The sequence below is a fragment of the Gossypium hirsutum genome, chromosome D02, assembly GCF_007990345.1.
Source record: "Gossypium hirsutum isolate 1008001.06 chromosome D02, Gossypium_hirsutum_v2.1, whole genome shotgun sequence".
NCBI lineage: Eukaryota > Viridiplantae > Streptophyta > Magnoliopsida > Malvales > Malvaceae > Gossypium > Gossypium hirsutum.
In genome coordinates this window covers 65,047,071-65,074,990 of record NC_053438.1, presented here as the reverse complement: position 1 = coordinate 65,074,990, position 27,920 = coordinate 65,047,071, and the positions used below count along the sequence as shown (strand labels likewise).

The window sequence follows — 27,920 nt, the reverse complement described above, 5'->3', positions numbered from 1 at the left end:
CGTCTGTAATGGAAAATGGTTAAAATGATTGTTTTGTTATTTTTCAAAAGTTGAATAACTGAATTGAAACCAGAGTGATTGTTTTCTCAGCTGCATCAAAGTTGATTGTTTTCTCAGCTGCATCAAAGTTGAGTGAGTGTTAATGTAATTTGCCCTTATTATCTTGTTGGGATTGAATTTAAAAGCAATGGAGTTATTATCTTAATTCATTATGCTATTTTGGATCTAATCAACTCCATTCTTTTCCTAATGGTGGGTTTAAATAATCTAAAAATTGATATTAAACCTTCATTAAATAAATGCTGGTTCTATATTAGAAGCTCAATTTAGATTAGATAGTGTAAACAGTTACATTACCTGCAGATGTAGTGGAGTTAAATTATTTGCCAAAAGCACTGTGATCACTACTGAACTCTTTTGACCGGGAAGTTTCCTGTGTTTGTCTAAAGTTTCAAACAACTTTTGAAAATTGATCCAAATTGCGCTTCGTCTCTTGGGTTCAACACACTTCACCATCTTCATCTGATGTAAGACCCCAGTCGCAAACCAGGACCCACTCCCACACCCACCTTTTCTCCCTTAAAATATCCAAAAGCTTTGCCGTCTTCCATGCCTCCCTCCTTCACTCTAAACAACGCAACAGCATCCAAATACAACCACACTCCACTCTCCTCTAACCCAAACCATGTTTCTGGTATTCTTGCTCCTATTTTTGAATCCTCTGCCTTATGCCTTTGCTCTAAACCAGGAAGGTCTGTACCTGTTGCAGGTCAGGCAAAGCCTTTCCGACCCAACCAACGCCCTCTCCTCCTGGAACCGCCGAGACGACACCCCTTGCAATTGGCAAGGTATTTCTTGCCACTCCCCCACTTCCCGTGTTCAGTCTGTCGACCTTTCTGATTTCCAGCTCGTTGGGCCTTTCCCGCTTTTCCTCTGCCGTCTCCCTTATCTTCGCTCCATCTCTCTCGCCAATAATTCCATCAACTCTTCCCTACCCCTTGATATTTCCACCTGTCAAAATCTAACCACCCTCGATCTCTCCCAGAATCTCCTTGTTGGCTCTCTCCCTCTCTCCCTCCCCAATATTCCCACCCTCGAAAATCTAATCCTTTACGGGAACAACTTCTCTGGCGAAATTCCCGCGACTTTCGGACAATTCCAACGGCTCCGGTGTCTCAACTTGGCGGGAAATCTCCTCGACGCCACCATTCCTGCTATTTTGGGTAATATTTCCACTCTAAAAGAACTGGATCTCGCTTATAACCCTTTTTCTCCGTCTCATATACCGAGCGAACTAGGTAACTTAACGAACCTTGAGCAGCTTTTTCTTGCCGGCTGTAACCTCGTCGGCCAAATTCCGTCGAGTTTCGGTCGGTTGGTTAGCCTCCGAAACCTTGATTTTTCCCTTAACCAGCTCTCTGGATCCATCCCTAGTTCAATTTCCCAGTTGAAAAGCATTGAGCAAATTGAGTTATATAACAACTCTCTATCAGGCGAGTTGCCGTTAAATATGGGGAATTTAACTACGTTGAAGCGATTCGACGCGGCTATGAACGAGTTAACTGGGACAATTCCAACCGGTTTATGCGGGTTACAGCTTGAGTCATTAAATCTTTATAATAACCGGCTAGAAGGGACTTTACCAGAGAGCATAACTGTGTCGAAAAAGTTGCAAGAGCTGAAACTGTTCAACAACAAACTCAGTGGACCATTGCCCAGTCAACTTGGTGTAAACTCGCCACTACAAAGTTTGGATGTCTCTTATAATCAGTTTTCTGGCGAAATTCCAGAGAATTTGTGCGCAAAGGGGCAGTTAGGGGATATTATTCTGATTTTCAATTCATTTTCGGGCGAAATTCCGGAAAGTCTAGGAAAATGCCAGAGCTTGGGCCGGGTTCGGTTCAAGCACAACCGTTTCTCGGGTCGGGTTCCAGACGGGTTCTGGGGCCTACCCAGAGTATTTTTGCTCGAGCTTGCTGAAAATTCCTTTAGTGGGGAAATTTCAAAGTCGATTTCAAGTGCTCATAATCTCTCTATTCTGTCAATTTCCAACAACCGTTTTTCCGGGTCGTTACCTGATGAAATCGGGTCTTTGGAGACACTGGTAGAGATGTCTGCTAGTGGAAACGAGTTCACCGGTCACATTCCTCTATCTTTGGTAAAACTGAAGCAGTTGGTCAGGCTTGATCTCAGTGAAAATGAGATTGATGGAAGAATCCCCGAAGGAATTAAGGAATGTATGAGTTTGAATGAGTTAAATTTGGCTAACAATAGGCTATCCGGTAGTATTCCTGGTGATATTGGTAGCTTGCCTGTACTTAATTATCTTGATCTTTCAAGTAACTCATTTTCCGGGAAAGTCCCAATTGAGTTGCAGAATTTAAAGCTGAACGTGTTTAATTTGTCGAATAATCAGCTTTCAGGAGAGCTCCCTCCCTTTTATGCCAAGGAAAATTACAAGAATAGCTTCTTGGGTAATCCCGGATTATGTGGTGACTTGGAAGGTCTTTGTCCGAAGATAAGTCGATCTAAGAACCAAACCAATATGTGGATTCTTAGATCCATTTTTGTACTGGCTGGCTTGGTTTTTGTTGTAGGGGTTGTTTGGTTCTTCATGAAGTACCGGAGTTTCAAAAAGAACAAGAAAAGAGCTACTGTAACGAAGTGGAGATCATTTCATAAGATCGGTTTTAGTGAATACGAGATTGCAGATTGCCTCAAGGAAGAGAATGTGATAGGAAGTGGAGGTTCTGGCAAAGTTTACAAAGTTGTGCTGAGCAATGGTGATGCGGTAGCTGTGAAGAAACTCAGTGGAGTTAAGAAAGAAGATTCTTTGAGTGCGGCCGATATGGAGAGAGATGAGTTTGAAACTGAAGTTGAAATGCTGGGAAAAATTAGACACAAGAATATAGTGAGACTGTGGTGTTGTTGCATTACAGGAGATGACAAACTTTTAGTTTATGAGTATATGCCGAATGGGAGCTTGGGGGATTTGTTGCATAGCAGCAAGGGGGGCTTGTTAGATTGGCCCACTAGGTATAAGATTGCTTTAGATGCAGCTGAGGGATTATCCTATTTGCATCATGATTGTGTTCCTCCAATTGTTCATCGGGATGTGAAATCAAACAATATATTGTTAGACCATGAATTTGGTGCCAGAGTTGCGGATTTTGGAGTTGCTAAGATTGTTAAAGGAGTCGGGAAAGGTGCTGAATCAATGTCTGTGATTGCAGGCTCGTGTGGTTACATTGCACCAGGTTTGTTCCTTGTTGATGCTTATTTATATTAATTCCCCCTTTTCATTTAGAATATACAATACTTGTGTTGATTGGTTAAGCTTAGACATGGATAAGTGGCTACATTGGCCTGTTAACATGAACTTAGTAATCTGTCCTGTAAGATCTATATTACCTCTTATTATTCAATTTGTTTTCATTTGCATGCAGAGTATGCATATACCCTAAGAGTGAATGAGAAGAGTGATATCTACAGCTTTGGAGTTGTCATCTTAGAGTTGGTTACTGGTAAACCCCCTACCGATCCGGAGTTTGGGGAGAAAGACATGGTGAAATGGGTCTGTGCTACCTACAACCAAAAGGGAGTGGATCAGGTAATTGACCCGAGACTGGACTCTACGTACAAGGAAGAAATTTGCAGGGTACTCGATATTGGTATCCTTTGCACTGATGCTCTTCCCATTAACCGCCTGTCAATGCGGAAGGTGGTCAAATTGTTGCAAGAAGCTGGTGGGGAGAACAAACTCAAGGCCAACCAGGATGGAAACCTCTCACCGTATTACTGCTACTACGAGGAAGCCTCTGATCAAGCTAGTCTAGTCTAGTTTAGTGTAGCTTTAAGCAGTTCAAATCTTCAAGTGAATCACACTAAATTTAAACTTTCAATTTCGTCAAGCTGGTGGGTTTCATGGGGTAGTGGGAATGGTGCAGTAACAAGAGAGGTGCCCGCTTTGACAAGTGTACCAAGTAGTTAGGCCTACCTTAGAGCAGCCTTGTGTAGGACAATTGTACAAATAGTGTGTGAAAATTTTGAAAATGATCCAAAAGGAGCGAAGCATGAGTAAGAGTGGCTTTCATTTTGAATCATTCCTCTTCCCCTTGTTTTAATATGCTTGGCAGCCGTGATTTCAAGGACAGCTCTGCTGGTTGAGTGAAAGGATAGGTTAGCTGTAAGCAAATAGAAGATAGCAGTGTGGTCAAACCGCAGTTGCCGCCCTTCATAAGTGAATTGGGCCCTTTGTTATTCTCCTTCATGGCTGTGGTTGTCACAAGAAAATGATAGGATGCCTTTTAAAATTTTGACAGTACACGTTTCTAATGAAGGATGGACCCAACCAAGGCTTGTATCTGTGTCTTGGACTGCTTGGGGTTTGCCAAAAAGTCTACTGATGGTGAGAGCGACATTGCATGGACGTTTGGTCATTGTAGGTCTGCCTCATTTATTAACTTTATAAATCAATAAAGTAGCTCATTCCATTCCAACCATGGGTGTGGTGGTCAATATTTTCATATAAACAAAGACTTGCTCATACTTTTCTACATTGTTTTTTTGTAGAATATTTATTTGGTGTTTCTACATTGGATCCATAATTAATTGTTAGGCATATCCTTAGTGGGTGAATGTAGTTCAGAATTGCTACCTAATTCTCACCCTAAATCGCAGAAGAGATTTATTAATTTTTTTTATTTAAAAATGTTCCTATGATTTCTTTAACATGATTTGGACACCCCTAATAGTTTTCATAATTTTTTAAATCATCATGTGAATCACTACATTAGCATAATAATTGTTAACTATTATGTAATTTATAACACGTAAAAATTAAATCTATAGTAATATATAATATTATAAAACATTAAAAATTCTAAGATACCAATATATAAAACTTCAATAAATGAAAGAACATATAAAATTATTAAAAATAATGTAAACATTTTTTAAAAAATTTAAAAACTAATATGGGTAAACCTAAAGTGAGATTCGACAAGTCATTTGTAATATGAACGAGTTTAAATAAAATTTTAAGCCCATATTTCATAATAGACTGAATTTAAACAAGTATAAAATATGTTAATATCACTTATGCCCACCTCAAACCGACTCAACCTAGCCCATAAACATCTCTAGTAACATATACCTAAAGGCAGCCGCCTAGCACGACCCTTCGAAACAGTTTACATAAATAAAAACTAAAATAATGGTGACTTGAAACAACTTTTTAGAGAATAAAAGATTAAAAATACTCTTTGATTAATAAACTTTTTTTTTTTAGTTTATGTTCGACGTTCGTGACTACTCTAGCATCAAAGTGATATGCAACGCCCATGCTACACAAATTGAATTCAATTTCATGAAACTCAGATTTGTAGAACGGAAAAAGTGAAAGAAATAAAAACGAAAAGAAGCTTGATGTGAAAGAAAAATAGAAATCAATTAACAGCAGGAACACGTATACCAACCAAGCATAAGTGGAGGGCACAAAATTGAGTTTCAGAAGGTTCAACAACCAATAGAAGAAGAAAGCTTGACCCTGCTTGCTTTTAAGCAAACTTTGCTTGAAATAGAGTTCCCAATATGGTATAAAATTTGCTAAAGGGGTAGCCCAGAAAGGTCCCAAGCCTTGCTGCTGGGCTGAAACACATCATACATCTGGCACAGATAAGAGACAAGTCGAGTAGTAACATCCGAGTATCACTGGTCATAATTATTAAAAGATGCTGTTGCATTTTAACTATGATATGAATATTGGATGTTAATATATGTTTGACATGGTAATGTTCAATCCTTTTAAAAGGTTCTGTATACGTTTGAAAGATTATATCTTATATCTATATAACCTGAATATAAGTTCGTTCAATCAAGAATACACAAGTACTTTAAAAGAACATATATGGTTGGGAGTTACGCACCCTGAACAAGTCTGGTACGGTCTTATCTCTCGACTCTATTGAAAGCTCTAGATCTAGGGAGAGAGTGAGAGTGCTTCAAAGTGCAATAGCAGGCAAAAACAGAGTAGTTAAAGAGTAAGCACATGGTTGGACTAGACTCCATTACCTATAGCATATAGATCATTTATGGGAGAGAATGCTACCATTTGAACTAACTGTTAGTAAAATAGGGTGATAAAACCCTGATCAAGAACAACTCCGGACTTGTTGAAGATCCGACCTCTCATAGTGCTTAAACAGGTGAACCGTAACAGACAATTAGACTTGACCAATGACTTATGACATAGAAGCATTCTTCAGTCATCAGACGTTGCTCAATTTACTTGTATTCACCAAACAAAATTCAGTGCAGGAACTGGAATTAAATAACAAGATCAAGTGAAGATTGCAAAAGACAAAATTTCAATCCAAGCCCACAATTTTGCAGCAAACAGGCTAAGCAACAATGACTACAAGTTCAATTATATCCTTATACTGGCATTCGCTATAGAAAAATGGACAATTTCCATACCCAATTGCCAAACTTCGTTAGTATATATATAATCGATCCAAAACTTACCCTGCTAATTGTTATTGTTCTTCTTCTTTCTGAAAACATAAACATCGGTCTCCTCATAGGCATAATCAGGGTGCAAATCCTGATGAGGAACCTTTTCGATCACGAAAACCTTTTCACACATTTCCCAAAACAACTTATCCGCTTCCGGTGACCTCAGCTGGTACCCTAACAGAATCACCCCATCGTCGGATACTAACGCCTCCATAGCCCCAACTAAATGACCCACCGATTCCTCGATGTATACAACATCTGCCGCGATCACCACATCGAACGGAGGATTAACGCCCCTGATCTGATCCTTGTTGTTCCAATAAAGAATCGAGGTCTTCATGTTCTTACCCAGAACGGGTTTATTACGTTTGAGGTTATGCTTGAGCGCAGGCATAACAGGGGATATATCGGTGAGGATGATGTCTTGGAGACCCAATAGGTGGAAAGCCATGCCGGCAGCTCCACAACCAGTTCCCAATTCGATGGCACGACGACGGCGGGTGTGAAAATCAAGGAGGTCGTAATAAGGGTTATCGGTGGTGGTGGTGGGCGAAGATGGTGCCCAGCGCTCTACGAATTTGGCTAGAACCAAAGAACAAGGCCAGACGGAGGTACCAACGTGGAAGGAGCCATTGTCTTGTTGGATAGAGAGTTGGGAATCGCGCACTTGAAGCTGTATCACCGGTGAGTCCGTGAATTTCATATTTACTTCGTTCTCTGCTTCAATTCAGTGAGTCTGAAAGGTATAATTTTGGTGTTTGAATATGATAGGGCTGGGTGGGGGTTTAAGCTTCATTAATTGTGTTAGGTTTGTGACCCAATCCAATAGGATTGATGTTGGGCTCGATCTCCTATTCGAAGAGAAACAACGGCTACTTTTTCAATGGTCTTTAGGGGGGTGATTGAAAAAGTGTAAAATGTTTTGCTTTTGAGCACACAACCTTCTTTCCATCTTTTTTTTCTTGGCTTTTACCTAAAATAAAATGAACAACCATATTTTCAACTTTGCTATCATATCATGTAGTATGTCATTGCCAGAATCAACTCCTTTTCTTTTTACCTGCCTTTGTTCTCCCCTTTAAACTTACTCAGACAACAATAAATCATCATGTTAATGCGGAAAATATGAGCAATGAAAAGTTGAGGGTCAATTTGATCCAAGAGTAGGGGCGAAACTGAATAAAAATGTAAAGATCAAGGGCTAAATTTGCTATTATTCCTTATACATAAAACACTAAAATAAGTAATTAAAGATTAGTTAACTCAGTAATATAAAAGGATGAATTGACTCATATTTTCAATAAATGAGACCAAAATGGTTTGTGGAAGTTGTAGCTATGAATGGCATAAAATAAAAGATGAATATAAGTTTAAGTCATTAGCGCCACAACTCTTTAACTTTCTCTAAACCTAGTATAATTAATGAATAAATTTAGAGCTTTTTTGGGGTAGAAGCATGTATATTTTTATCCATTTCACTTATTACTGAAGTTTTGAAGAAAAAAAGGTAATGAGTCAGCTGGATTATGAACCTTCATACTTTTTCTTTTAATGGAAATGCAAAAGTTGTTATTGAGAAGAGTGAGACTTTGATCAACTCATCTCTCTGGGACCTACCAAGCAACTTCGTAAAACCATGCCAAATGGAAACTAATGTCTTACCTTGCTACTTATAAACTCTACCCAACCCTTTCTTTAACCATCTTAATTGTTAGATTGTAAATTTCTATCATGCATATTTTATTTTACATTCTTTCACATAATTAATTATAAAGTTCATTAAATCAATATGAGTTCATTAACTTATCATGAGTTATTAAATTCAATTTTAATTCAACTCATTAAAGTTTATTTTCATTTAACAAAATATGAATAACAGATTTTTTCATGTGAAACTTCAACATTTTATTAAAATAATCAATATGTTATTATAAAATATTAATTTAATAATTAGTGTTATAAGTGAAAAGTTGTCATAAAAAATTACAAGAAAATATAAAAACAAATATGTAAAAATCGAATATGTGGTACAACTTGAGAATGTAAGCAATAGAGGTCAAAATAATATGGGGCCAAGTATCTATATCCTGTTAGAGTCAAATAAGCCACAAAGTTAAACTCTTATCCATTGTCCACTTGTTTTCCATGTCTGGCTGACCCCATTCTATTGTGATCATCGGGAGAAAAAAAGCAGACAAAAGCACGAGGAATGGTGCACGCTTGATGACAATTTTATTCTTTTTCCCTATATATGAATATGACTCTGTCCCTAGCTCAAGTTTTGGGACATTGGGTTTTTTCTGCTGCAATCTACTCTTGTTTATCTTATTGCTTCAATATTTAGTGACACTTTAAATCCACATTTGAGTTTGAATCTCTTGATTTATGATTTGTACGTATCATTTTCTGTTTTCCATAAAATCGATAATATGCTCTCAAAGATATAGTTTTAAATATAAATTACAATTACTGGGAAAAAATAATGAAGCTTTTAATTAATGCCCTTCTTTCCATTTGTTTTTGCATGTTATAGTGGTAATCTTGACGAGGGAAAAGCTATAATTCACTGTACACATGCATGGTTTGATGAGGGGAAAAGCTACATTATATTATTTCCGATTAACAGTTCATAGCTTGCTGTTTGTATTAGGTAGAATAATGAAAGCTTTTATTTTATGGATACGTAATTACTTTTTTAAAATCTAGTATGACAGGACAACAACAACCATAGAGATGAAACAATTAATGCAATAATGGAGCTCCAAAGGTTTTTTTTTTTTTTTTTTGCTTTGCTTTGCTTTCCCCCCACTACTTCATATCCCCTTTTATCAAAGTTAAAAAAAAAAATAAAGGCATAATTTTTAAAAGGGATTGTTGGGCTCTCAAAGGTTGAAGAGAATATGCATGGATCTCATTATCCTTAATCTCTTGAATAATTCCCCTAGGAGCACTGTTAACCTCTGCAACTTTTCTTCCTTGCAAAGTCATTATGTCGTCTCTCCCTTTCCATCTTTAACTCCACTTTTATTATCCATCACCCAAGCTTTCCATAAAGAGAATTAGGTAAATTTCTGCTCATTTTTCATATCCATCCATTGATTGACGATGGGTGACAGATGGCCTGCTGTACTCCCACACCCAAAAAATCCCTTGTTTGTCCTCCCCCACTTTCTTCATTCTGCAAGTACCGGCGTTTTGCAGGGTACATTTGCAATTGATTCAACGTGGAAATATCGTTTGCCATATTTTCCATGTCACGTCCTAGGGTAGTCGTTTGTGTGTTTGACACATACAGATCACTGTACTTGCTCCCATCTTGAATTTGACTGTTGCTACACTTGGTCCCGAAGCTTCCTAGGAATGAAGTGTCAGTTGAAGTGGCACCAATTTGGGCAGCTTTTTGTAATAAAGCTGTGGCAGACATACTGAAAGATGGGGTTTGCTGAGACTGGTGTTGGGTGCTAAATAATGAAGGAATACTCACAAGTTGAGTTCCATTTTCCTTGGCATTATTGTTCAAAGGAAGTGAAGTGCTGGTTAGCTGATCTTCAGCATTACCGGATGAGACCTTATTGCCAAACACCCAGTTTAACTGATAATCTGATGCCGGAGGATTCGATGTCGAAACCAGGGGATCGCTGTACATGGATCCCGAATTCAAAGAACCAAATTGTTGAATCTCTTGGAGACTTTTGCCAATTGAATCATGGCCCTGAGGTGCTTGGCCCATCCACAAGGAAAAACCACGTCTAGTTTGATCTATTGTTTCATCATTGCTTGAAATTGTTTTGAAGATAGAGGGAAAATGTTGTGGCATCCCAGTATCTAATGGATTCCCCATAAGTTGGTAACTGAAATTGGTGGTGGCCAAGCTGTGCATGCTGGAAGCTGCATTTACTCTAGCTGTTTCCTCAGCCAAAGCATCACAGAAAGCCCTATGCGTGATGAAGCTATCTCTTCTGCTCAACGAAAAATTTCATTCGGTCCATGCATCAATTAAAAAAAATATATTTCAGTAAATACGAAATGACAATATGTTCTTTGTCTTTACTTCCACTTTTTATTATTTCAACTCCTATCTATAGTTGAAGAGAGGGTCAGAGGACGGTGTTTATTTAGCCTATCACTGGGTCAAAAACTATGAGAACCACAAAGATGAATTAGGTATAGTAAAGGATTACCTTGAAAATAGAGTACCACAATCGCATTTGTACTCCCTGGTGCCGCAGGTCTTTGAGTGAGCTTTCCAATCTGACTGCACAGCGTATCGCTTTGAACACTTCTCACACTTCCACTTCTTCTCCCCGTGCTTCCGATAAAAGTGTTTCTTTATGCCAGTCAGGTCCCCGAGAGCCCTGGAAGGATGGTGATGGACGCAGGTCTTTTCAGGGCACACATACACCCGCTTTCTCACTTCCTTTGTAGTCCTTTGCTTCAACTTCCATGGAAGGTTATGGCCTCGCCTATGGAGTTGAAGGTTTTGGTCTCTTTGGAAACCCTTGCCGCATATTTCACACAAAAACCTGTTGGTTGCCATCAGAGTCTTTGGGGACAAAGCTATCACTTCAGCTTCAGGATCTAGTACAGTAGTTAGCTTGATTAATTACTTTGATTTTGTAAGTTGTAACATAAATACACCCATGAGACCACGAAGAAAGAGGAAACTATATATACTTGCCTGGTGTTCCTGGTAGGTTTCTCTTCCTCTTTGCAACAGGAGGGTTATTGGATCCAGGTACAGGATTCTGCATAAAACCATTTGAAACCGGTTCTTCTGCCATCGTCTCTAGCATCTATGTTGTTAAAGCTTATAGAACAGAAAAAAAAACCCAGAAAAGTTAACCAAAAAATGGAGTGTCTATATTAATGTGGTGATTAAGAGAAAACTCATGAAGAGACAGCTCGGTGTTTGGTTATGGTTTCTCAACCCTAACAACATAAACTGATATATGCAAAGGAATGGATCTCCTCTCTCTTTCTCTCTCAAATATGCACTGATTTAATTATAATTACTCACTTTTGGGTGGAATATAATACTAATATATAACATATTATTTTTTAATGAGAGGCGGTGAAAAGTTAAAGTTGGGAGGTAAGGAAGGAGGTTGAAGAAAGAGAGAGAGAGAAAAGCCCAAAGGTGCATAATGACACATATGATGAGGTCCGTAGAAAGCTAATCTCCATGCTTTTTCCATTTGGAATGATTATCTCATAATTTGTATGCTTTTTCGTTTTACCATTTTTCTATTCTCTGCTGCCTTCCAACCTGCAATTTTTTATTTCTATTTCCCTATATGTAAAATAAATTAAAGGTACTACTATTTATGCAGTTCCAAATCTTCTGAAAAACCAAGCTTGAGCAAATGTTGGAGAACCAATCCTTTGTCTGTAAGCACCACTCTCAATTGTAGTTAGAGCCACATAAATCATATGAGAATTAGTGGTACTTAACACTATCATAAAAGCCTATTCGAATTGTATTTTATTCTTTTTATTCAAAAAATAGATAAATTAGTGTTTATATATTAGATCAAAGACCAAACAAATCACTCATTTTTTACTGTTAAAAATTAAATTTTGTATATCAACATGCAATGTGTTACTTTCTGACTATCCCGTCAACCATTCCATTTTTTAGTTAGTGATATGAGATGGGTATTTAACTAGTACTTTGGGTTGCTTTGTCTTAAATTAGTTAAAAGCTTTTCCTTTAAAGTTAATAAGAAAAGCATAGTGAAAAGGTTTTTGATTTATAATGAAATTCTAAAACAAAAAGATAGGTGGTTCGGTATACAATGGTCCACTTATGATCACCGACTTATTTAAGCATTTTTCCACTAAACAATAATAAAATTATATATGTGCTGTTTCCGTCAAAAAGATGAATTTAACAAGAGACCCTAAATGAAATGACTTGCAAAAAGAGATGCCAAACTTGTCATCAACCCTTCATTTTTTTTGTTCCTCATTTTCCACGAAAACTAAAAATCCTTTTTTTTCAGTCCTTGGATTTAGCTAAAATTGGAGCCATTTGCCCTTGTTTTAGTCTTACTCAAATAATTCATCATTGGTTTTAACTTGAATGGTACTTTTTAGCTTACATGTAGCTTTGCTTTTCATTTGATGGATTCTTTTGGTTCATCCATCCATTGGGTGGTATAGGATTTTGGGACTATGGATGTATTGCATGCACTTTATTTAGTATGAAGAAAGTATTTTCTTGTATACCATATTTAAAATCCAACCTACCTGTCTAATCATCTACTCTTACATTATTTTCAGATATTGTCTTTTCCACCCAAAATTAGAAATAGAGAATTTTAATTTTGCATCCCCATAGTTTGATCCAATCCTAACTCAAAACTTCATTTTGCTACATATTTAAAATAGCTAGCGTATTAAACCTAATAAGTGGCCTCCCCTTTGGAAATATTATATATATATAAGTGTTGGAACGCTTTTATTTAACCCCACAATTTTTTTCTGAAAATTCTGATTAATTTTTAAAGGATGAAATTGAAATTTTGGGATGGGAATGAGTAGTAGATAATAATAAAAAAAAAGAGAAAAAAACTGCAGTACTATAAAATGAAGAAGAGGGACAGAGAGCAGTGAATATTTGGAAGGGAGAGCAGTGGTCAACTTGTGGGCTGACTTTTTCTTTTTATCATAATTATGTAATCATGTTATGTGATAGCATCCTGTCTTTATTTAGTATATAAGTTTTGGAGTTTAGCTGTTGAACTGTGGCGGCACCAGAATATTCTCTCCTTCTCCAACACCCCCCTATCCTTCTTAAAATAACCCTAATGCTTCAACTTTCAAGGTTTCATCCATTCATACATCTCTTGGTTTGTGTTTACAAAATAAAGAAAAAAAAACCTGACAATTTTATGTTAATTAATTACATTTGTGTGTTAGAAAACCATATATAGACAGGGTTCTTGAAATATTTGGGGAAGACCAAAATGTTGTAACCAAGGCCAAGCTGGGCTTCCTCCTCCTTTTTTAAACTTTGAAAATCAAGGTCATGACATTAATTCAAGCAATCAGCCCTATACTTCTCGTAATTCAAGGCATGCATATGACTCTTTATAACCACTTGCATTCTTCTTCTTTTTTCATTTACATCCTCTTCAATTTTATTTTATTTTTTTTTTGCATCATGGTGCACAATTTTATCATATTTGATGGTAAAATATCACCAAGGTTCATGAAATTAGAACTTAAATTACATTTTATCTTTTCAACTCAAAAAATGACAAATGATTTTAAAAATTGGTTTCTCTCTATTTGTACTATTAAAAATTGACCAGTCTAACAGAATAACCAGCAAGTGATACGTGGCACGTACATGGACTAGTTTTAAACAACAGAAATTGATGGAATTTTTAACAAAATGACAAATTAGTTTTTTGATCTAATGTAAAGATACTAATTTCTCCATTTTTAAGTAGAATGGACAAAATGCAATCTAACTCTTAAACGAAAGATTTCATAATACTATTACCCAGATCTAATTTGTGATTTTAGGAAGAAATTTATGGAGGGGTAATTAAGTTAACTTTAGAAAATAAATAAATAATATGATACACTTGGCAGATTGGATCTAAGAATCCATTACAGAATTCCACATGCTTTGGCTTATAAAAAGTTGGAGAATATATGCCTTTTTTCCCCCCAAACACAGTTTTCTTTTTTTTTTTTATCATTTATTTATTTATTTTCTTCCTTCTCTTTATATATATATAAATAAAATTTGCACAACCTAGATGGTCTCCTTACATTTAATCTAACCTCTTTATAACACAAATATCTGAATATTCTTGGATGCTTAGTGGCTGCTACTTTATGTTATCATAATTTGAAACAGCTAGAATAATCTCCAATACAAGTCCTTTTTATAAAATTTCAATTAAAAATTATATACTCCAATGAACCCAGTTTGAAAAAAAGTAGCTAACTTTAAAGATTAAGGTGGGTCTTGTCAACAAAAATTAACCATAAAATTGAAAAAAATTATAAAATTTAGAGACTAAATTTTGCATTATACCAAACTAAAACAAAAGAGGAAAGTGTATTGTACCAAATGCACTACATTGCAGCAACCTCAATATTTCGAAGCAAGCATGCTGCAGCAACTGCCATATAGCCCGAATTTGGGGCATTGTTGTGCTTAGGAATTTTTTGAGATGGTGGTGAGAGGGTGAGATTGAATATTATAATAAGGTGAAAAATATACTTGGATTCAATTGTAGCTGTAGTTGTGATGTAAGATTAAAAAATAATTATTTAAATAATATTAAATCAAGTTACATATATAAAAACAAACAATTATATTTTATATTAAATATTTTTTGGTAAACAATTATATTTATATTTATTATTTTATCATTCATATATATCTTAATTTTACAATAATCAAATTTATATATTTATTAAATTATTATAAAACTGATTAAATGGTTATAACCTTTGTTTATTATTTTAGAACTATCATTAGTATATCATATACAAATTAAACTGTCATCCTACTTGTTAAATTTGTTGATTGAATGTGTTTAAAGTAGAACTAAACTGCAGAATTATATATGAAAGCATGTTATGGTGGCATGCATTAAAACAGCTTCACCTTAATTTTCTAGTAACACATACATACGTAGTTGGCATGGAATTAGTAGCGGACAATGTAGTGGTGATAAAAAGGGCCTTCCTTTAGTCCGCCATTAATAGGAAACCATATTTGAATATGGAAGACGACAAATGGCTGCTCACTCTTCTCTCATATAATGAAGACTAGAGCAAATCATAATGTTTCACCTTTTACCTAACTGGATGATATACAGTATGAATTCCTTTTACTTTATAATCTATATATATTGACCAAGCCATTAACTTCCCTTGCTATATATATCATGTTTTGAGAAAAAAAAGATTAAATTATTGAATCAATGTTGTTGCTGAGGGAAATATATATATACACTTTACAATTCAAGCAGCTGTCATTTTGTTGAATGTGCCAAAATAAGATATATATTAAATGCAGATACAAACAACAACATAAGAACAACTGCAATAATTTCTCAAAGTGCTTCTTCAATTCAATATCTATATGATTAAGTGTGTAGTAATTATTAATTAGGGTGAGTTGTGGACACAATGTATCATTAATCTATTCTATTATCTTGTTTGCTCCTGTTGAGTGGAGCTAAGGTTTTGCATTCTTGTTATCAACACAAATTTTTATTGGAAAAAGCAATAAAGAGACCCGGAATTAAATTAAATTAAATTTTAAAATTTTTTCATTAAAAAAAACAATGTATACTCATGCAATTAATGCCATATATATGAAGATCAAAGATTCTCTTTTTGGGTTTGGAAAGTAAAGCTAAAGCGCACACACACACACACACTCGTATAAAGGACCATCATTTGTAGATAGCTATCTTCCTTTTTCATTTATGTATATTAATTAGAAGAGAATAGGTAGGGACCAACCCTCCATTTCATTTTCTTTTTAATTTAATACATGCACCATTTACATGAGCAAATAACACCTAGCTAAGACTTACTAAATAATATTGAAGTAGTGAGCATATACCAAGATTATTGAATTGATTAAACAAGGTCACCATCAACCTTGTGCACTTAAAAGTTCCACTAAGGAAATTAAAGAAGGCATGATGTGATATGGGAAGAAGATATTTATGTTGGGAAAACTGTACTTGCTCTAACCCTATAAGTGGATTTTTAGATATAAGGAAGAAAGGACTTCACACAATTTCATTCAAAGTCTCTTCCTTTTACCACAAATGAGGCCCATCTTACCACTCACTCTAACACCACCAATTGCATAAAGTGGAACAAAAGCATGCACTAATTAATATTACAAAGGTAATTTGGGGGAAAAGTGATTGATCTTTCTTATATTTTATTATGCAATATGCAGTGCAAGAATAATTAACTTCATTATTTGTGTTTCCTCCTTATCTCTATTATCATAAAATTTTTACATGTAAATAATCTATAATATTATATATAAAAGTACACTTGTAAACTCCTGACTCTATTTATAGGATCTAAAAATTCTACTATAATATACTAAATAATTTTTCTTTAATTTTTACCTTTATGTTAATGAAATAATAATTTTTAATGATATGCATTTCTAAAGTCTAAAAGAAAATGAATAAATCAAATATTATATGTTGATTTTTTATTAAATAAATAAATAGTTTTTTTATTATTTATTGTTATACCATTAGCATTGAAGTTTTATTACATTAAATATTAATTTTTATATGTACTTAATATTAATATTTTTCATTATTATATTAAATATTCAAAATATATAATAATACGCATACTTATCAAAGATACTATTAGCATACTTTGGTATATTGAAAAAATTATATGTGTGAAGAAAAGTTTAAAATTTTTTAAAATCAATAAACATTTGATACAATTGAGTTGAATTGAATTGAGTTAGGGTTTTGGATGAATTATTAAAAATAAAAAAAAATTCATAAAATTTTTAACAAAAAATATTGAATGAGATAAGTTGGTAGGTAGTACTTATTATTTAATGTAGAAAATAGAGGTGGAATCAAAAAAAATGTTTCTAAGGGTCAAAATTAAATTGTAATTTTTATGATAGTAAAAATAAAATTTAATAGTCTATAACTTTATAATTTTTAAAAGATTAAATCAAAATTTTATCATTTTTAGGGGGATAAAGTGTAATTTTACTTTCACTAATTTAAAATTTTAAAATTTTAAAATTTTAAAAGGCCTAAATGGAAAATTTTTCATTTTAGACGGATCGGAGCCCCTGCCAGTCCCCTAGCTATGCCCCTGATTGAAAATATTAAGACACATTTGAAAAGCCACTTGATAGTTGAATTTGAATGTAATTGATTGTAATTAAATATCTGCATGTTTGAGTAACTGATGTAATTAGTATAGGTCTCATTGAATTGAGTGTAATTGGAGCATTACAATTACACTCTTCAATTTTGAGGGAGAGAATTTAGAATTTGATTAATTACACAATAATTAAAAACCATTACACTCGAATCCAACTACCATATAGCTTTCCCATCATGCTGGTACATGATTTAAGTTTTAAAGGTGTGTGTAACACCCCAAAACCCGGTCCAAAAGTTTTTACCAGATTCTGGGGTCACATTTGCCACCGAAATAGCCTAGAGCAAAACAATGTTCAAATTACTAAATACGTTTCCAAGAAAATATCCATTTTTCTTCTTATGCTTAACAAAATTCGATAAATCTTATTTTACATTTTGCAAAATATGGTTTAATAATTGTTTAAACTAAATTAGACCAAATTGATATTTTCCGGGTCGGTTTGCAACCATTTCAGACTAAGCAATCTGTTACTCAAAATTTCAAAAACATCATTGCAGCAGAAACAAATTATAATTATGTTGTATTTCGAAATTTGTAATAATAGCACTTAAAACTTGAGTGTTTATTTAACGAAAGAGTCTCAAAATATCAAAGTCCATGTAAAAAATCTCTAATTTTGTTCTAAACCAAAATAAAACCAAAACTCATACTACAATCCGTAAAATTTTCTTACAGTTCAAATGAAATCAGTTTATCAAAACTTATGAAAGCTTATTTAAATCAAACCAAAATGCTTATTTCTGAGACCTCCGGTTAGCTGAGTCGAACCCCTACTCTTAAGGGTTACCTGAAAAGGAAAAACTAAGGGAGTGAGCCATGTAAGCCCAGTGTGAGTCTTAAACAACTTAATTACACAGAGTCGAATAGTTAACTAAAAATTTACAAGATCACCAAATCGAATCATTAACGGAAATCATATCAAATTGGCATATCACATAATTATAATACTAAACAGATAGGTGAATCGTGTTCTCGTGAAATTACTCAAACATACACAAAAACTGAGATCATCTCATACTAGATAATCGTATGTGAAGTATTTACTCAAAAGCAGATCATATGCAGTTCATACACACATGCACCTATCTCAATACCAACCTATCCAACCTCTACACACCATCTCCATATACACACCAATAAGGGTAACCGAGACCCTTTCCAACCTCTACACACCACGTTGGGTTATGGTAGACCCATCCATCCAATTCACACCACGAAGAGGTCATTGCCTCGATATTGTTAAGCAGTCAGGCTACTAACATAATTACGATTTTATCGCTGAAATATAATAACGCGATTTAATTGCCGAATCAAACTTCCTTCACTTCCAAAATCAAATCCCAACACAGAATGCAAATACATACAGAATCAAGCTTACGAATAAACAGAGTCGGACAAGCTCATTTTTTATTTCTTTAATCAGTACTCGTATTAATAAATAGTTTAGATTAGCCTAATCAGATTTACCCATACTTAGATTTCAGTATTCCACACATACTCATAAACAATTACGAAAACTCTAAATTAATAAGATGCACAATTTTCGTTAATCACATCTAGTCATTTTATTAAAACAACTTATTGCATTAGCAAAATCATATATTACAATTGCATAAAACACTCGAACAAAAATACTCCCCTCAAGGACCGTATACAAGCAATAGCGATATCCCAAATACTCCAATATAATAAGATTCATATATATAAACCCACTCATATATATATTATAAAAAAACCCAAACTCACGCATATATATATGTTTAACACCAACAGACCCCACTCATATATATTATATTTATGACTCCAATCTCACGCATATATATATTTAACACCTACAGACTCGTGCATCTATATTGTGTATATATATTACTTACCTTTTATTTCTTCAACAAAATTTTAATGTTTGTTCATCCACACACACAAGAGTTAATACTCCAACCACCCAGATCAATTCAAGCAGCAATAACAAGACCAACTATGCATATATGTATCGTGTATACATACATACATATTCAAGTTCAAACTTCTCCTTTCTCTCAGAAGGTTAAGATAGGATTAAACATGTATAACCTCAAAAATGTATTATTTATCTCCACCTTCATCATTATCAACTACACTCTTTACCGAAAATTACCAAGTTGAATGCACAGTGAGCACACAAAATGAAGTGATAATAAACTCAAATTGTTGCTCTTGCTTAGTGACTCTACTAGTCACATTTTACAAATATTTTTATAAAGAAAGACAAAAGATAGTTTTAAAATTTGAAGGCATAAACAATGAATTCAAGGAAATAATCTAAAACAATTTTTCGGACATTACATTTGATTCACAATAAATTTAACTAAAATCCTAACTTTTACAAACACCAAAATTATTAAGATAGCACTAGAAAAAAAAGTATTACAACGCATACAATTGTTAAAACGGAATAAAGATTATCACACAACTTAAAACGAATCAATTACAAAAAAAACATATAAAAAAACTGCAAAAATTAAACCACAATATTCCTCCCTAATTACGAGTCGTCTCAATTCTACCGATTTGAAAACCTAATTACAATTACCCACAAAGTATTTAAAAAGCTCGATCAAACAATATTAACGAATCGAAGAAAACCAAATTACAAACTCAAAAGGGAACACTTACAGGTTTCAGAACTTTGACGAACGAAAATGCTAATCGTTTAATGATAAAGTTTAAATGCGAAACAAGGTTGGCGAAAAACTACAAAGATTTAATATTCTAACAGTGAAAAAAAATGAACCAAAGAAACAAGAGAATAATGGCGCAAAGAAAATTCAATGGCCAGCAAAATAGAATAACTTGAAATTGAAAAAGGGAGAAAGAGTTAGACGTGAAAGAGAGAGAGAATAAAGGAACGCGAGCCAATTTTCTTGGGATTACTCTCCTATTTTTTTAATAAAAATAAATCAATTAAAGTGAAACAAATTAAAAACTCAACCAAATAAAATTAAAAGGATTTTTAAATTCACCTATCAAAATTTTCAGAATTAAAACTAACACTAGCCACTAAACCACTAGACTTACAATTAACTCTCAAACAGAAAAGAAAATATAAATGTCTACCCGAATCCTACTTGATTCAACCAACAGATTTAAAACTTCTAACCCTAATTTTGGAGTGTTACAGTGTGACCTGAGTTCAAGTCGTGCTAGTTGCATTTGTTATTTGGACCTTGCCTTTTTATTGTAATTCACAAAAAAAATTATACAATAATAATAGTATTTTATTTTTAAAATATATAATTATATGTAATTTTACTAATCTATTTCAATAGTCTAAATTTTTTTATTAATGGGAGATAATTTCTGATACAATTTGACCTACTAGATAATTAACTAAATTACATAGTATTTATTACGCTTAATGTTCACTTTGCCCCCCTCTCGAACTATACATATTTTCCTACTTTGGTACCTAATCTTTTCTTCTTCTCACTTTGGTACTTAAATTATCATTTTGTTATTTAGTTTAGTTTAGTTTAATTTTTATAACGGTGTTAAACAACCGGTGGACATGTCACTCTAACAAAAATGTGCCATGTGGGAACCCACCCAATCAAAATATGCCACGTGAAAATCATATTTATTAAAATTAAAAATAAAATAAATATTAAAAAATATTTTTTTTAAAAATACTTTTGATTTTGACCAACCGTTAATCACCATTGACTAATGTTGACAAATTGTTGACAGGTGTTTTCTTCGAATTTTAAATATTTTCAAAATTTTATAATTTTTTTAAAAAATATGTACTTATTTTTTTTAATTTTTAATAAAATATTAATTTTTTTTCTAAAATTTATATTTATATTTATGTTTATGTTTATTTTTTAAAATTTTCAATTTGTAAGTTAAAACTTTTTTTCAAAATTTTAATTTCTAGATGTTATATTTTTTAGTTGTTTTATATATTTATATATTTTTTAAATTTATAAAATTTTAAATTTATTTATATATTATAATTCTTTATATATATTTCAAAATATTATAGGTTTTTTTTATAAAATGCATATTTGTAAATGGTTAGTCCAAAGTCTTTTTAGGTCAACTCATATTATTTTCTAATTTTTTTTGAAAAATATGTATATTGTTTTTAATTTAATATTTAATAAATTCAAATAGTTTTTCATTTATTAAAATTATTTAGTATGTTTACATTATAATTTTATTTATTCATAAAAAAATAAATTTTACGTGGTAAAAATGAGTTAATGTTTGTAGTTGGAGCAGGAGCAGTAATATGCATGAAGTTGTGAGAGTGCAAACCGTATTTTCACTAAATAATTTAAAGCGAATTTACCTGATTAACATTTACAAACTTGCATGTTGGCCCACACACCCTAATCACAATACTCCTCTCTTAAATTATAAGTCGCAGAGGTTGACTCCATCTTCTCAACCTCGCATGTTATTGTTATACCACTTTGAAGCATTATCCTAAAAGCCTTTAAATTTTTTAGTGATATACACAATACGAACTTAGGAAATGGGCCTATTTTAAACAAATCTAGTATTTTATTTAGAGTGGGTATAACCCAGCCCATTAAAAGGTCTGGTTTTTACTAAGCCTTTGGGATCCCTTTTACCTTTCTGATGAAGTTGTAAGGACGTTTTTGAAAAAAAGGAGAGGTCATTCTTTATTTTAGTGCTGAATATATTGGTTTTCAGCTCTTCTGCCTATGTTGTTTTGTTATAATGTGTTCCTTGCTTGGTATTTTTTCACTGTGGATTCAAACCACGACACTTTCGCCACACCAAAAGTTTTTGGTGGCATTTGAGTGTGGCCTTTGGAGTTTTGGCTTAGGCATCCATATTCATTCATGCAAATGCTTTGAACTCTACCGATTGGAAGGATTGAGATGATGCAAACAGAGGGATGTTGAGTTCCTAATCCTATGGGGTAGGTTCGTTTCGTAGAATCTGTTCATAAAAACTATCATCTACCACCTGGTTTTGGAACGAGTCCCATCAAAAACCAATTGAAGATCTAGACTCATCTCTGTCGGAAAAGGATTTTCCCTACTAAATACCACTGAATACAAGCTTATCTTATGGTATGTTCTCAATTTATTCAAACATTTGGCTATCCATCCGCAAGGGGACCGATAAATTGGACCATCCTATCAACACGACCGAGTTTTTTTATTTTGACTTGGTATAAATTAGGTTAGGTACCTTATCCTATGTTTGACTGACAGCAACACGACATCTGCACATGTGCCATCGCAATAAGAGTTAGGTGTTATGTCAGACCAAAAACTGAGAGGAATCACTAACTTCCATGTGATACAAGGACCATACATCTCATCTTTAGCACCAAACAAGAACAAAAAGTTTGTAACATTCAAACAAAAAAATATTCATTGAAGAAATCCTGGAAACAGATTACCAACACTGATCGATAAAAAAAAAGGTCTTCCATTTCCTTAATTGAGAATCATTGTCATAAAATCAAGAAATCCCATTTTGATTTCTATATTCATGTAACAATGTTACAGTCCCAATTGGGTTAATTCTAAAACCAAAACCTATTAGAGGAGGGAAAAAAATACAGGATGAATCAAAGTCAAAGTCAAAGCCACAAGGCACCGGCATCTTTCAGCACCGGAATCAAGTCGCCGCTAATATGCGTAGCCATGACTTTATCCAATCCCCCAAACAACCTCCCACCAATAAACACAGCCGGAAGCTGAACCATTTTATTGTTTTCGGTACCTTTGCAAATCGTCCCCAATTCATTCAAAACACCAGCCTCATCCTCCTCATCAATCTCATGAACCGCAGGGTTTACGCCCAGTGTCAGCAGCAAACGCCTCACTACATGGCTCATACAACAACCCTTCCTGGCCAACACTATCACCGCGTTCTCCGACACTATATTAAGCACGTCTTTCCCGCGTCCGTTGTGGCCAAGTGTTGTTGTTGAACGGGCACGATGGGAAGTTGCGTCGATGCATGGCAGAGGCCAGGATTTGTATGGAATTGCTTGTTGCATCCTGAAAATTTTAAAAGAAATAGCAGAGAACTAGACACCAGTAACGTGAGCAAGATAGCAAAAGAGAATATATCTTATACATATGTAGGGGTGTCCGTATATATATATAAGCAAGTACGGGTAAAGAAGGGGATTTTGAAAGGGTCAGGCGTCAAGGGCAGTTAGGCTTACGCGGCTGGGTTGTTTAGCTTAGTGGGTGACGTAGATCTGGTGTCATTTTTTGCAATGTCCAAATACAAACAACTAAATAGTAATGTGTTACCGAGTCTTTTCTTTTTTTCTTCAGATCCAATGTATAATGAAGAAATTAAATTATTTATTGGTTGTGAAAAACACTGTTGCAAGCCGGGATTTTAAGGAAGAAAACAGGGGAATGACGTTTACCGAAATTAAAGAAAACAATGTACGTAGACAGAAGAGAAGCTTCTTGATTAGAAAAATCCCATGCTTCTTGTCTGCGTAATCTTACGCCATCATTGCCATTTCATGACCAACATTACATCATCTGATGGATGCATGTAACGAGTCCTTCGTTTTTAAATTATGTCAATGTGACCCACACGCCTAGTCGGTGAGTTCAATGATGAACATTAAGAGAGAAAAGGTTGCCGGCGGACGATGCGGGAAGCGTAGGTCAGCCAAGTGCCACCCCTGACCTGACTCATTAGCGTTAGCCCAACTTACGTCAACAAACGTGTTTTATTATATCACGCGTGGGGCCCACCACGTGTGCAAGAGGAGAGCAAATGCCGGTTCTTTTTCAAAAATAACATATAAATTAATTATTTACGAAAATAATTTACTTACCGAATCATGTAAGAAAATAATTCATTTTAAAGAGGAAACTTCGATATTGTCATTGAAAGTGATAGCATCATCTTTCATAATGGACCAATCATTGATAATTTTGTTTGAAAAAATAAATTTTTTATCGTTACCATTGATAGCATTATGATTATATAAAATGTTTAGGGATCTAATAAGACAGTTACTCTTTTTAGATTAGATAAAAAAGGGTGGCATCCTGTCGGCTGTACCCAATTAAATGTTTTTAAAATTTTAGTTGGTCTATCTTTTTTTAAAATTAAATTTAAATAGTCCTTAAAAATATAATAATGTTAAAATTAAACTTTTCTTTTCATTTTTTTAACAATAAACTTAAAAACCTATATAAAATTCTTATTGAAAAATAAACATTTTATTTTTGACTTGAGAAAAATGTTTGAGGGATATATTTAGGTAATTTAAATAAAAATTTTATATAATTTTTTAAATTTTATTGTTTTAAAAATAAAAAATAAAAAAGTTCATTTTTGTTATTATTATATTTTTAAGTATTATTTAAATTTAATTTTAAAAGAGACAAATGTAACACATAAATAGATTAAAAATATAAAATCATTTAATTGAGTGCCCCAATCATTGTATCACCCTTTTTTTTCATCCAATCTAAAAAAGATAATTGCTTCATCTAATCTTTAAATTTTTATATAATTACACTTTAGTCTGATATCGCCAATGACAATGCTGGCACCGAGATTCATTATTTAAAACAATATATTTTACATAATTTTAATTAATTTTTTTAGGTTATTTATGTTGGGAAGAAACCGAACAACCGAAACAAAGCGAAAGCACAACCGGTGTTCTTTCTCTCCTTATAACTCCTGTAAAAATTATGGCAAGCACAATAGCACAAGATATGTTCTCTAGCAACCTTAATCAACCACAAATCAACTAATGCAACCACAACAAAAATAAATAGAGACACCGATATTTTTACGTGGAAAACCCCTCTAAATTAAGGGTAAAAACCACGGGACTTTAGAGTCCGATAAAGAGCTCCACTATCATCAAATGTTCAACTACAAGATCACAATATCAAGCCTACAACAAGCATTCAACTCCGACAAGCTAACAACATGTAATCTTTAGCAAAAGAGAGAAAAATGAGAGAACATCACCAAAAACGTAGCTGCTGAAAAATGGGTATTTCCGACGCTACAAGACTCGGATGAAAAATCCGACCGTACAAAGTCAAGAACACCTTATCACCTAGCTGCTGTCCAAAAATCAGCTCAATCGAACCACGGATGGACCTTCGATCGAAGAGTTGATCACTGCTGCACCAAGCTTGAAAATCTGATTTTTCTTCTATTCTCTTTCTCTCTATTTTTTCTTTAGCTCTCTGCAGAAAAATTTCTGCCCAACACCCGTTAATAAGCCAAAAAATTGGCTTTTGACAAAACCAAAAGAAAAAGGAAGGCAAAACATTTGTGCCAGAAAATATGGGTTTCCCACATAGTGGGACCCATACCCAACAAATCTCCCCCTCCAACTATGTGGGGAATGCCTCCATACCGGAGGTCAAACAACATGCTTCAAATTTTCCTCTTGGTAAGGCCTTCGTCAACATATCAGCACCATTATCATTAGTGTGTATCTTCTCAAGCTCTAACAGCTTAGCTTCAAGAACATCTCGTATCCAATGGTACCTCACATCAATATGCTTAGATCTAGCATGAAAAGTTGAGTTCTTACCAAGATGAATAGCACTCTGGCTATCACAGTACAGGACATACTTCTCCTGAGTAAAACCAAGCTCATGCACAAACTTCTTCATCCAAAGCATCTCCTTACACGCTTCGGTTGCTGCAATGAACTCTGATTCGGTGGTGGACAATGCAACACACTTTTGCAGTCTCGATTGCCATGCCACAGCCCCCCCTGCATAAGTGATTAAGTAACCTGAAGTAGATCTCCTCGAGTCAATGTCTCCGGCCATGTCTGAATCTGTATACCCAACAAGAACAGGTTTCTCATTGCCGAAACAAAGTTTCATGTTGGAAGTGCCACGAAGATATCTCATAATCCACTTCACTGCATTCCAATGCTCTCTGCCTGGATTAGAAAGAAACCGACTAACTGTACCAACGGCATAAGCCAAGTCTGGTCTCGTGCAAACCATTGCGTACATCAAACTACCCACGGCTGAAGAGTAAGGAATTTTCTGCATCTCTTCCTTCTCCTTTTCTGTGGAAGGACTATGCTTAACACTCAATCTAAAGTGCATAGCAAAGGGAGTATTCACCGCTTTAGCTTTGTCCATACTAAACCTTTGAAGTACTTTCTCAATGTACCTCTCTTGTGATAACCATAATTTCTTGGCCTTTCTATCACGTGTCAGTCTTATGCCAAGAATTTGCTTTGCTGGCCCCAAATCCTTCATTGCAAAGGATTTACTCAACTCTTGTTTCAACTTCTCAATTCTAGAAGCATTCTGACCAACAATAAGCATATCATCAACATAGAGCAAAAGAATAATAAAATCATCACCAGAGAATCTCTTAACAAACACACAATGATCAGAAGTAGTCTTCTTGTAGCCTTGCTCCCCCATAACAGACTCAAACTTCTTGTATCATTGCCTTGGAGCTTGCTTCAAACCATACAAGCTCTTCTTCAATCTGCACACATAGTCCTCTTTCCCTTGTGCAACAAAACCCTCTGGCTGCTCCATGTAAAGCTCTTCTTCCAAGTCACCATGAAGAAAAGCAGTTTTCACATCCATTTGTTCAACCTCTAGGTCATAACAAGCTACCAAACTCAGTATAGTTCTGATAGAGGACATCTTCACAACCGGAGAAAATATTTCTTCAAAATCAACCCCCTTTTTCTGAGTATAACCCTTGACGACCAATCTAGCTTTGTATCGTGGAGATGAAGACTTCTCTTCTTGCTTCAACCTGTAAACCCACCGATTCTTCAAAGCTCTTTTGCCCTTAGGCAGTTTCACCAATTCAAAAGTATGGTTCTCATGCAATGATTGAAGTTCGCCTTTCATCGCTTCAACCCACTGATCTTTGCATTCACTCTCCATAGCCTCTTCATAACATTCAGGTTCTCCCCCGTCAGTCAAAAGAACATATTCATCAGGAGAATACCTGACAGAAGATCGTCGGTCTCTGGAAGACCTTCGAAGTGGAACTGCTGGTGGAGCTATAGGTGCTTGTTGTTGATCATTCACAACATCATCCATGGGAGTATCAAAGTCACCTATAGTCTGATGGTCACCACTAACATCACCATGCACATCATCCTGGATAGGATCTGGTGAAGAGTCTAAGGGAACCGGATTCACATCGATCAAGTCACCACTACCTTGTGAATCCACTTTCTCCGTCTTATTAATGTCATCAATGGTCTGATCCTCAATGAAGACAACATCTCTGCTTCTCACGAGTTTCTTCTGAACTGGATCATAGAGTCTATAACCAAACTCACCATCTAGACCATAACCAATAAAAATGCATTGTCGAGCCTTGGCATCCAACTTGGATCTTTCATCCTTTGGAACATGAACAAATGCTTTACAACCGAACACACGTAGGTGATCATATGACACGTCTTTACCAAACCAAACTCTATTTGGCACATCACCTTTCAAAGG

The 27,920-nt window shown here is 34.5% G+C and overlaps 4 protein-coding genes and 1 long non-coding RNA gene across 5 annotated transcripts; 1 reads left to right on the top strand and 4 right to left on the bottom strand.

Annotated features, from left to right (window-relative positions):
• The first annotated feature begins 298 nt into the window (after positions 1-298).
• On the top strand, positions 299-4,556 carry LOC107909493 (receptor-like protein kinase HSL1). The gene is made up of 2 exons (XM_016837030.2): positions 299-3,257; positions 3,447-4,556. Exons 1-2 carry the CDS (start codon positions 686-688, stop codon positions 3,839-3,841), a joined length of 2,967 nt encoding a protein of 988 aa, XP_016692519.1. The 5' UTR covers positions 299-685; the 3' UTR covers positions 3,842-4,556.
• Positions 4,557-6,345: 1,789 nt separating this feature from the next.
• Positions 6,346-7,439, bottom strand: LOC107909494 (putative methyltransferase-like protein 21E pseudogene). The gene has a single exon (XM_016837031.2). The coding sequence runs from the start codon at positions 7,217-7,219 to the stop codon at positions 6,530-6,532; it is 690 nt and encodes a 229-aa protein (XP_016692520.1). The 5' UTR covers positions 7,220-7,439; the 3' UTR covers positions 6,346-6,529.
• Positions 7,440-9,162: 1,723 nt separating this feature from the next.
• Positions 9,163-11,595, bottom strand: LOC107909495 (zinc finger protein NUTCRACKER). Its single transcript, XM_016837032.2, has 3 exons — positions 11,195-11,595; positions 10,698-11,094; positions 9,163-10,475 (listed from the first exon to the last, which is right to left on the bottom strand). Exons 1-3 carry the CDS (start codon positions 11,307-11,309, stop codon positions 9,599-9,601), a joined length of 1,389 nt encoding a protein of 462 aa, XP_016692521.1. The 5' UTR covers positions 11,310-11,595; the 3' UTR covers positions 9,163-9,598.
• A 6,388-nt stretch (positions 11,596-17,983) lies between these two features.
• Positions 17,984-20,467, bottom strand: LOC121214783 (uncharacterized). Its single transcript, XR_005910533.1, has 2 exons — positions 20,098-20,467; positions 17,984-18,232 (listed from the first exon to the last, which is right to left on the bottom strand). It is a non-coding gene; the product is annotated as an uncharacterized lncRNA (long non-coding RNA).
• Positions 20,468-22,877: 2,410 nt separating this feature from the next.
• On the bottom strand, positions 22,878-23,723 carry LOC107909496 (glutaredoxin-C9). The gene has a single exon (XM_016837033.2). The coding sequence runs from the start codon at positions 23,468-23,470 to the stop codon at positions 23,048-23,050; it is 423 nt and encodes a 140-aa protein (XP_016692522.1). The 5' UTR covers positions 23,471-23,723; the 3' UTR covers positions 22,878-23,047.
• Between the last annotated feature and the right edge of the window lie 4,197 nt (positions 23,724-27,920).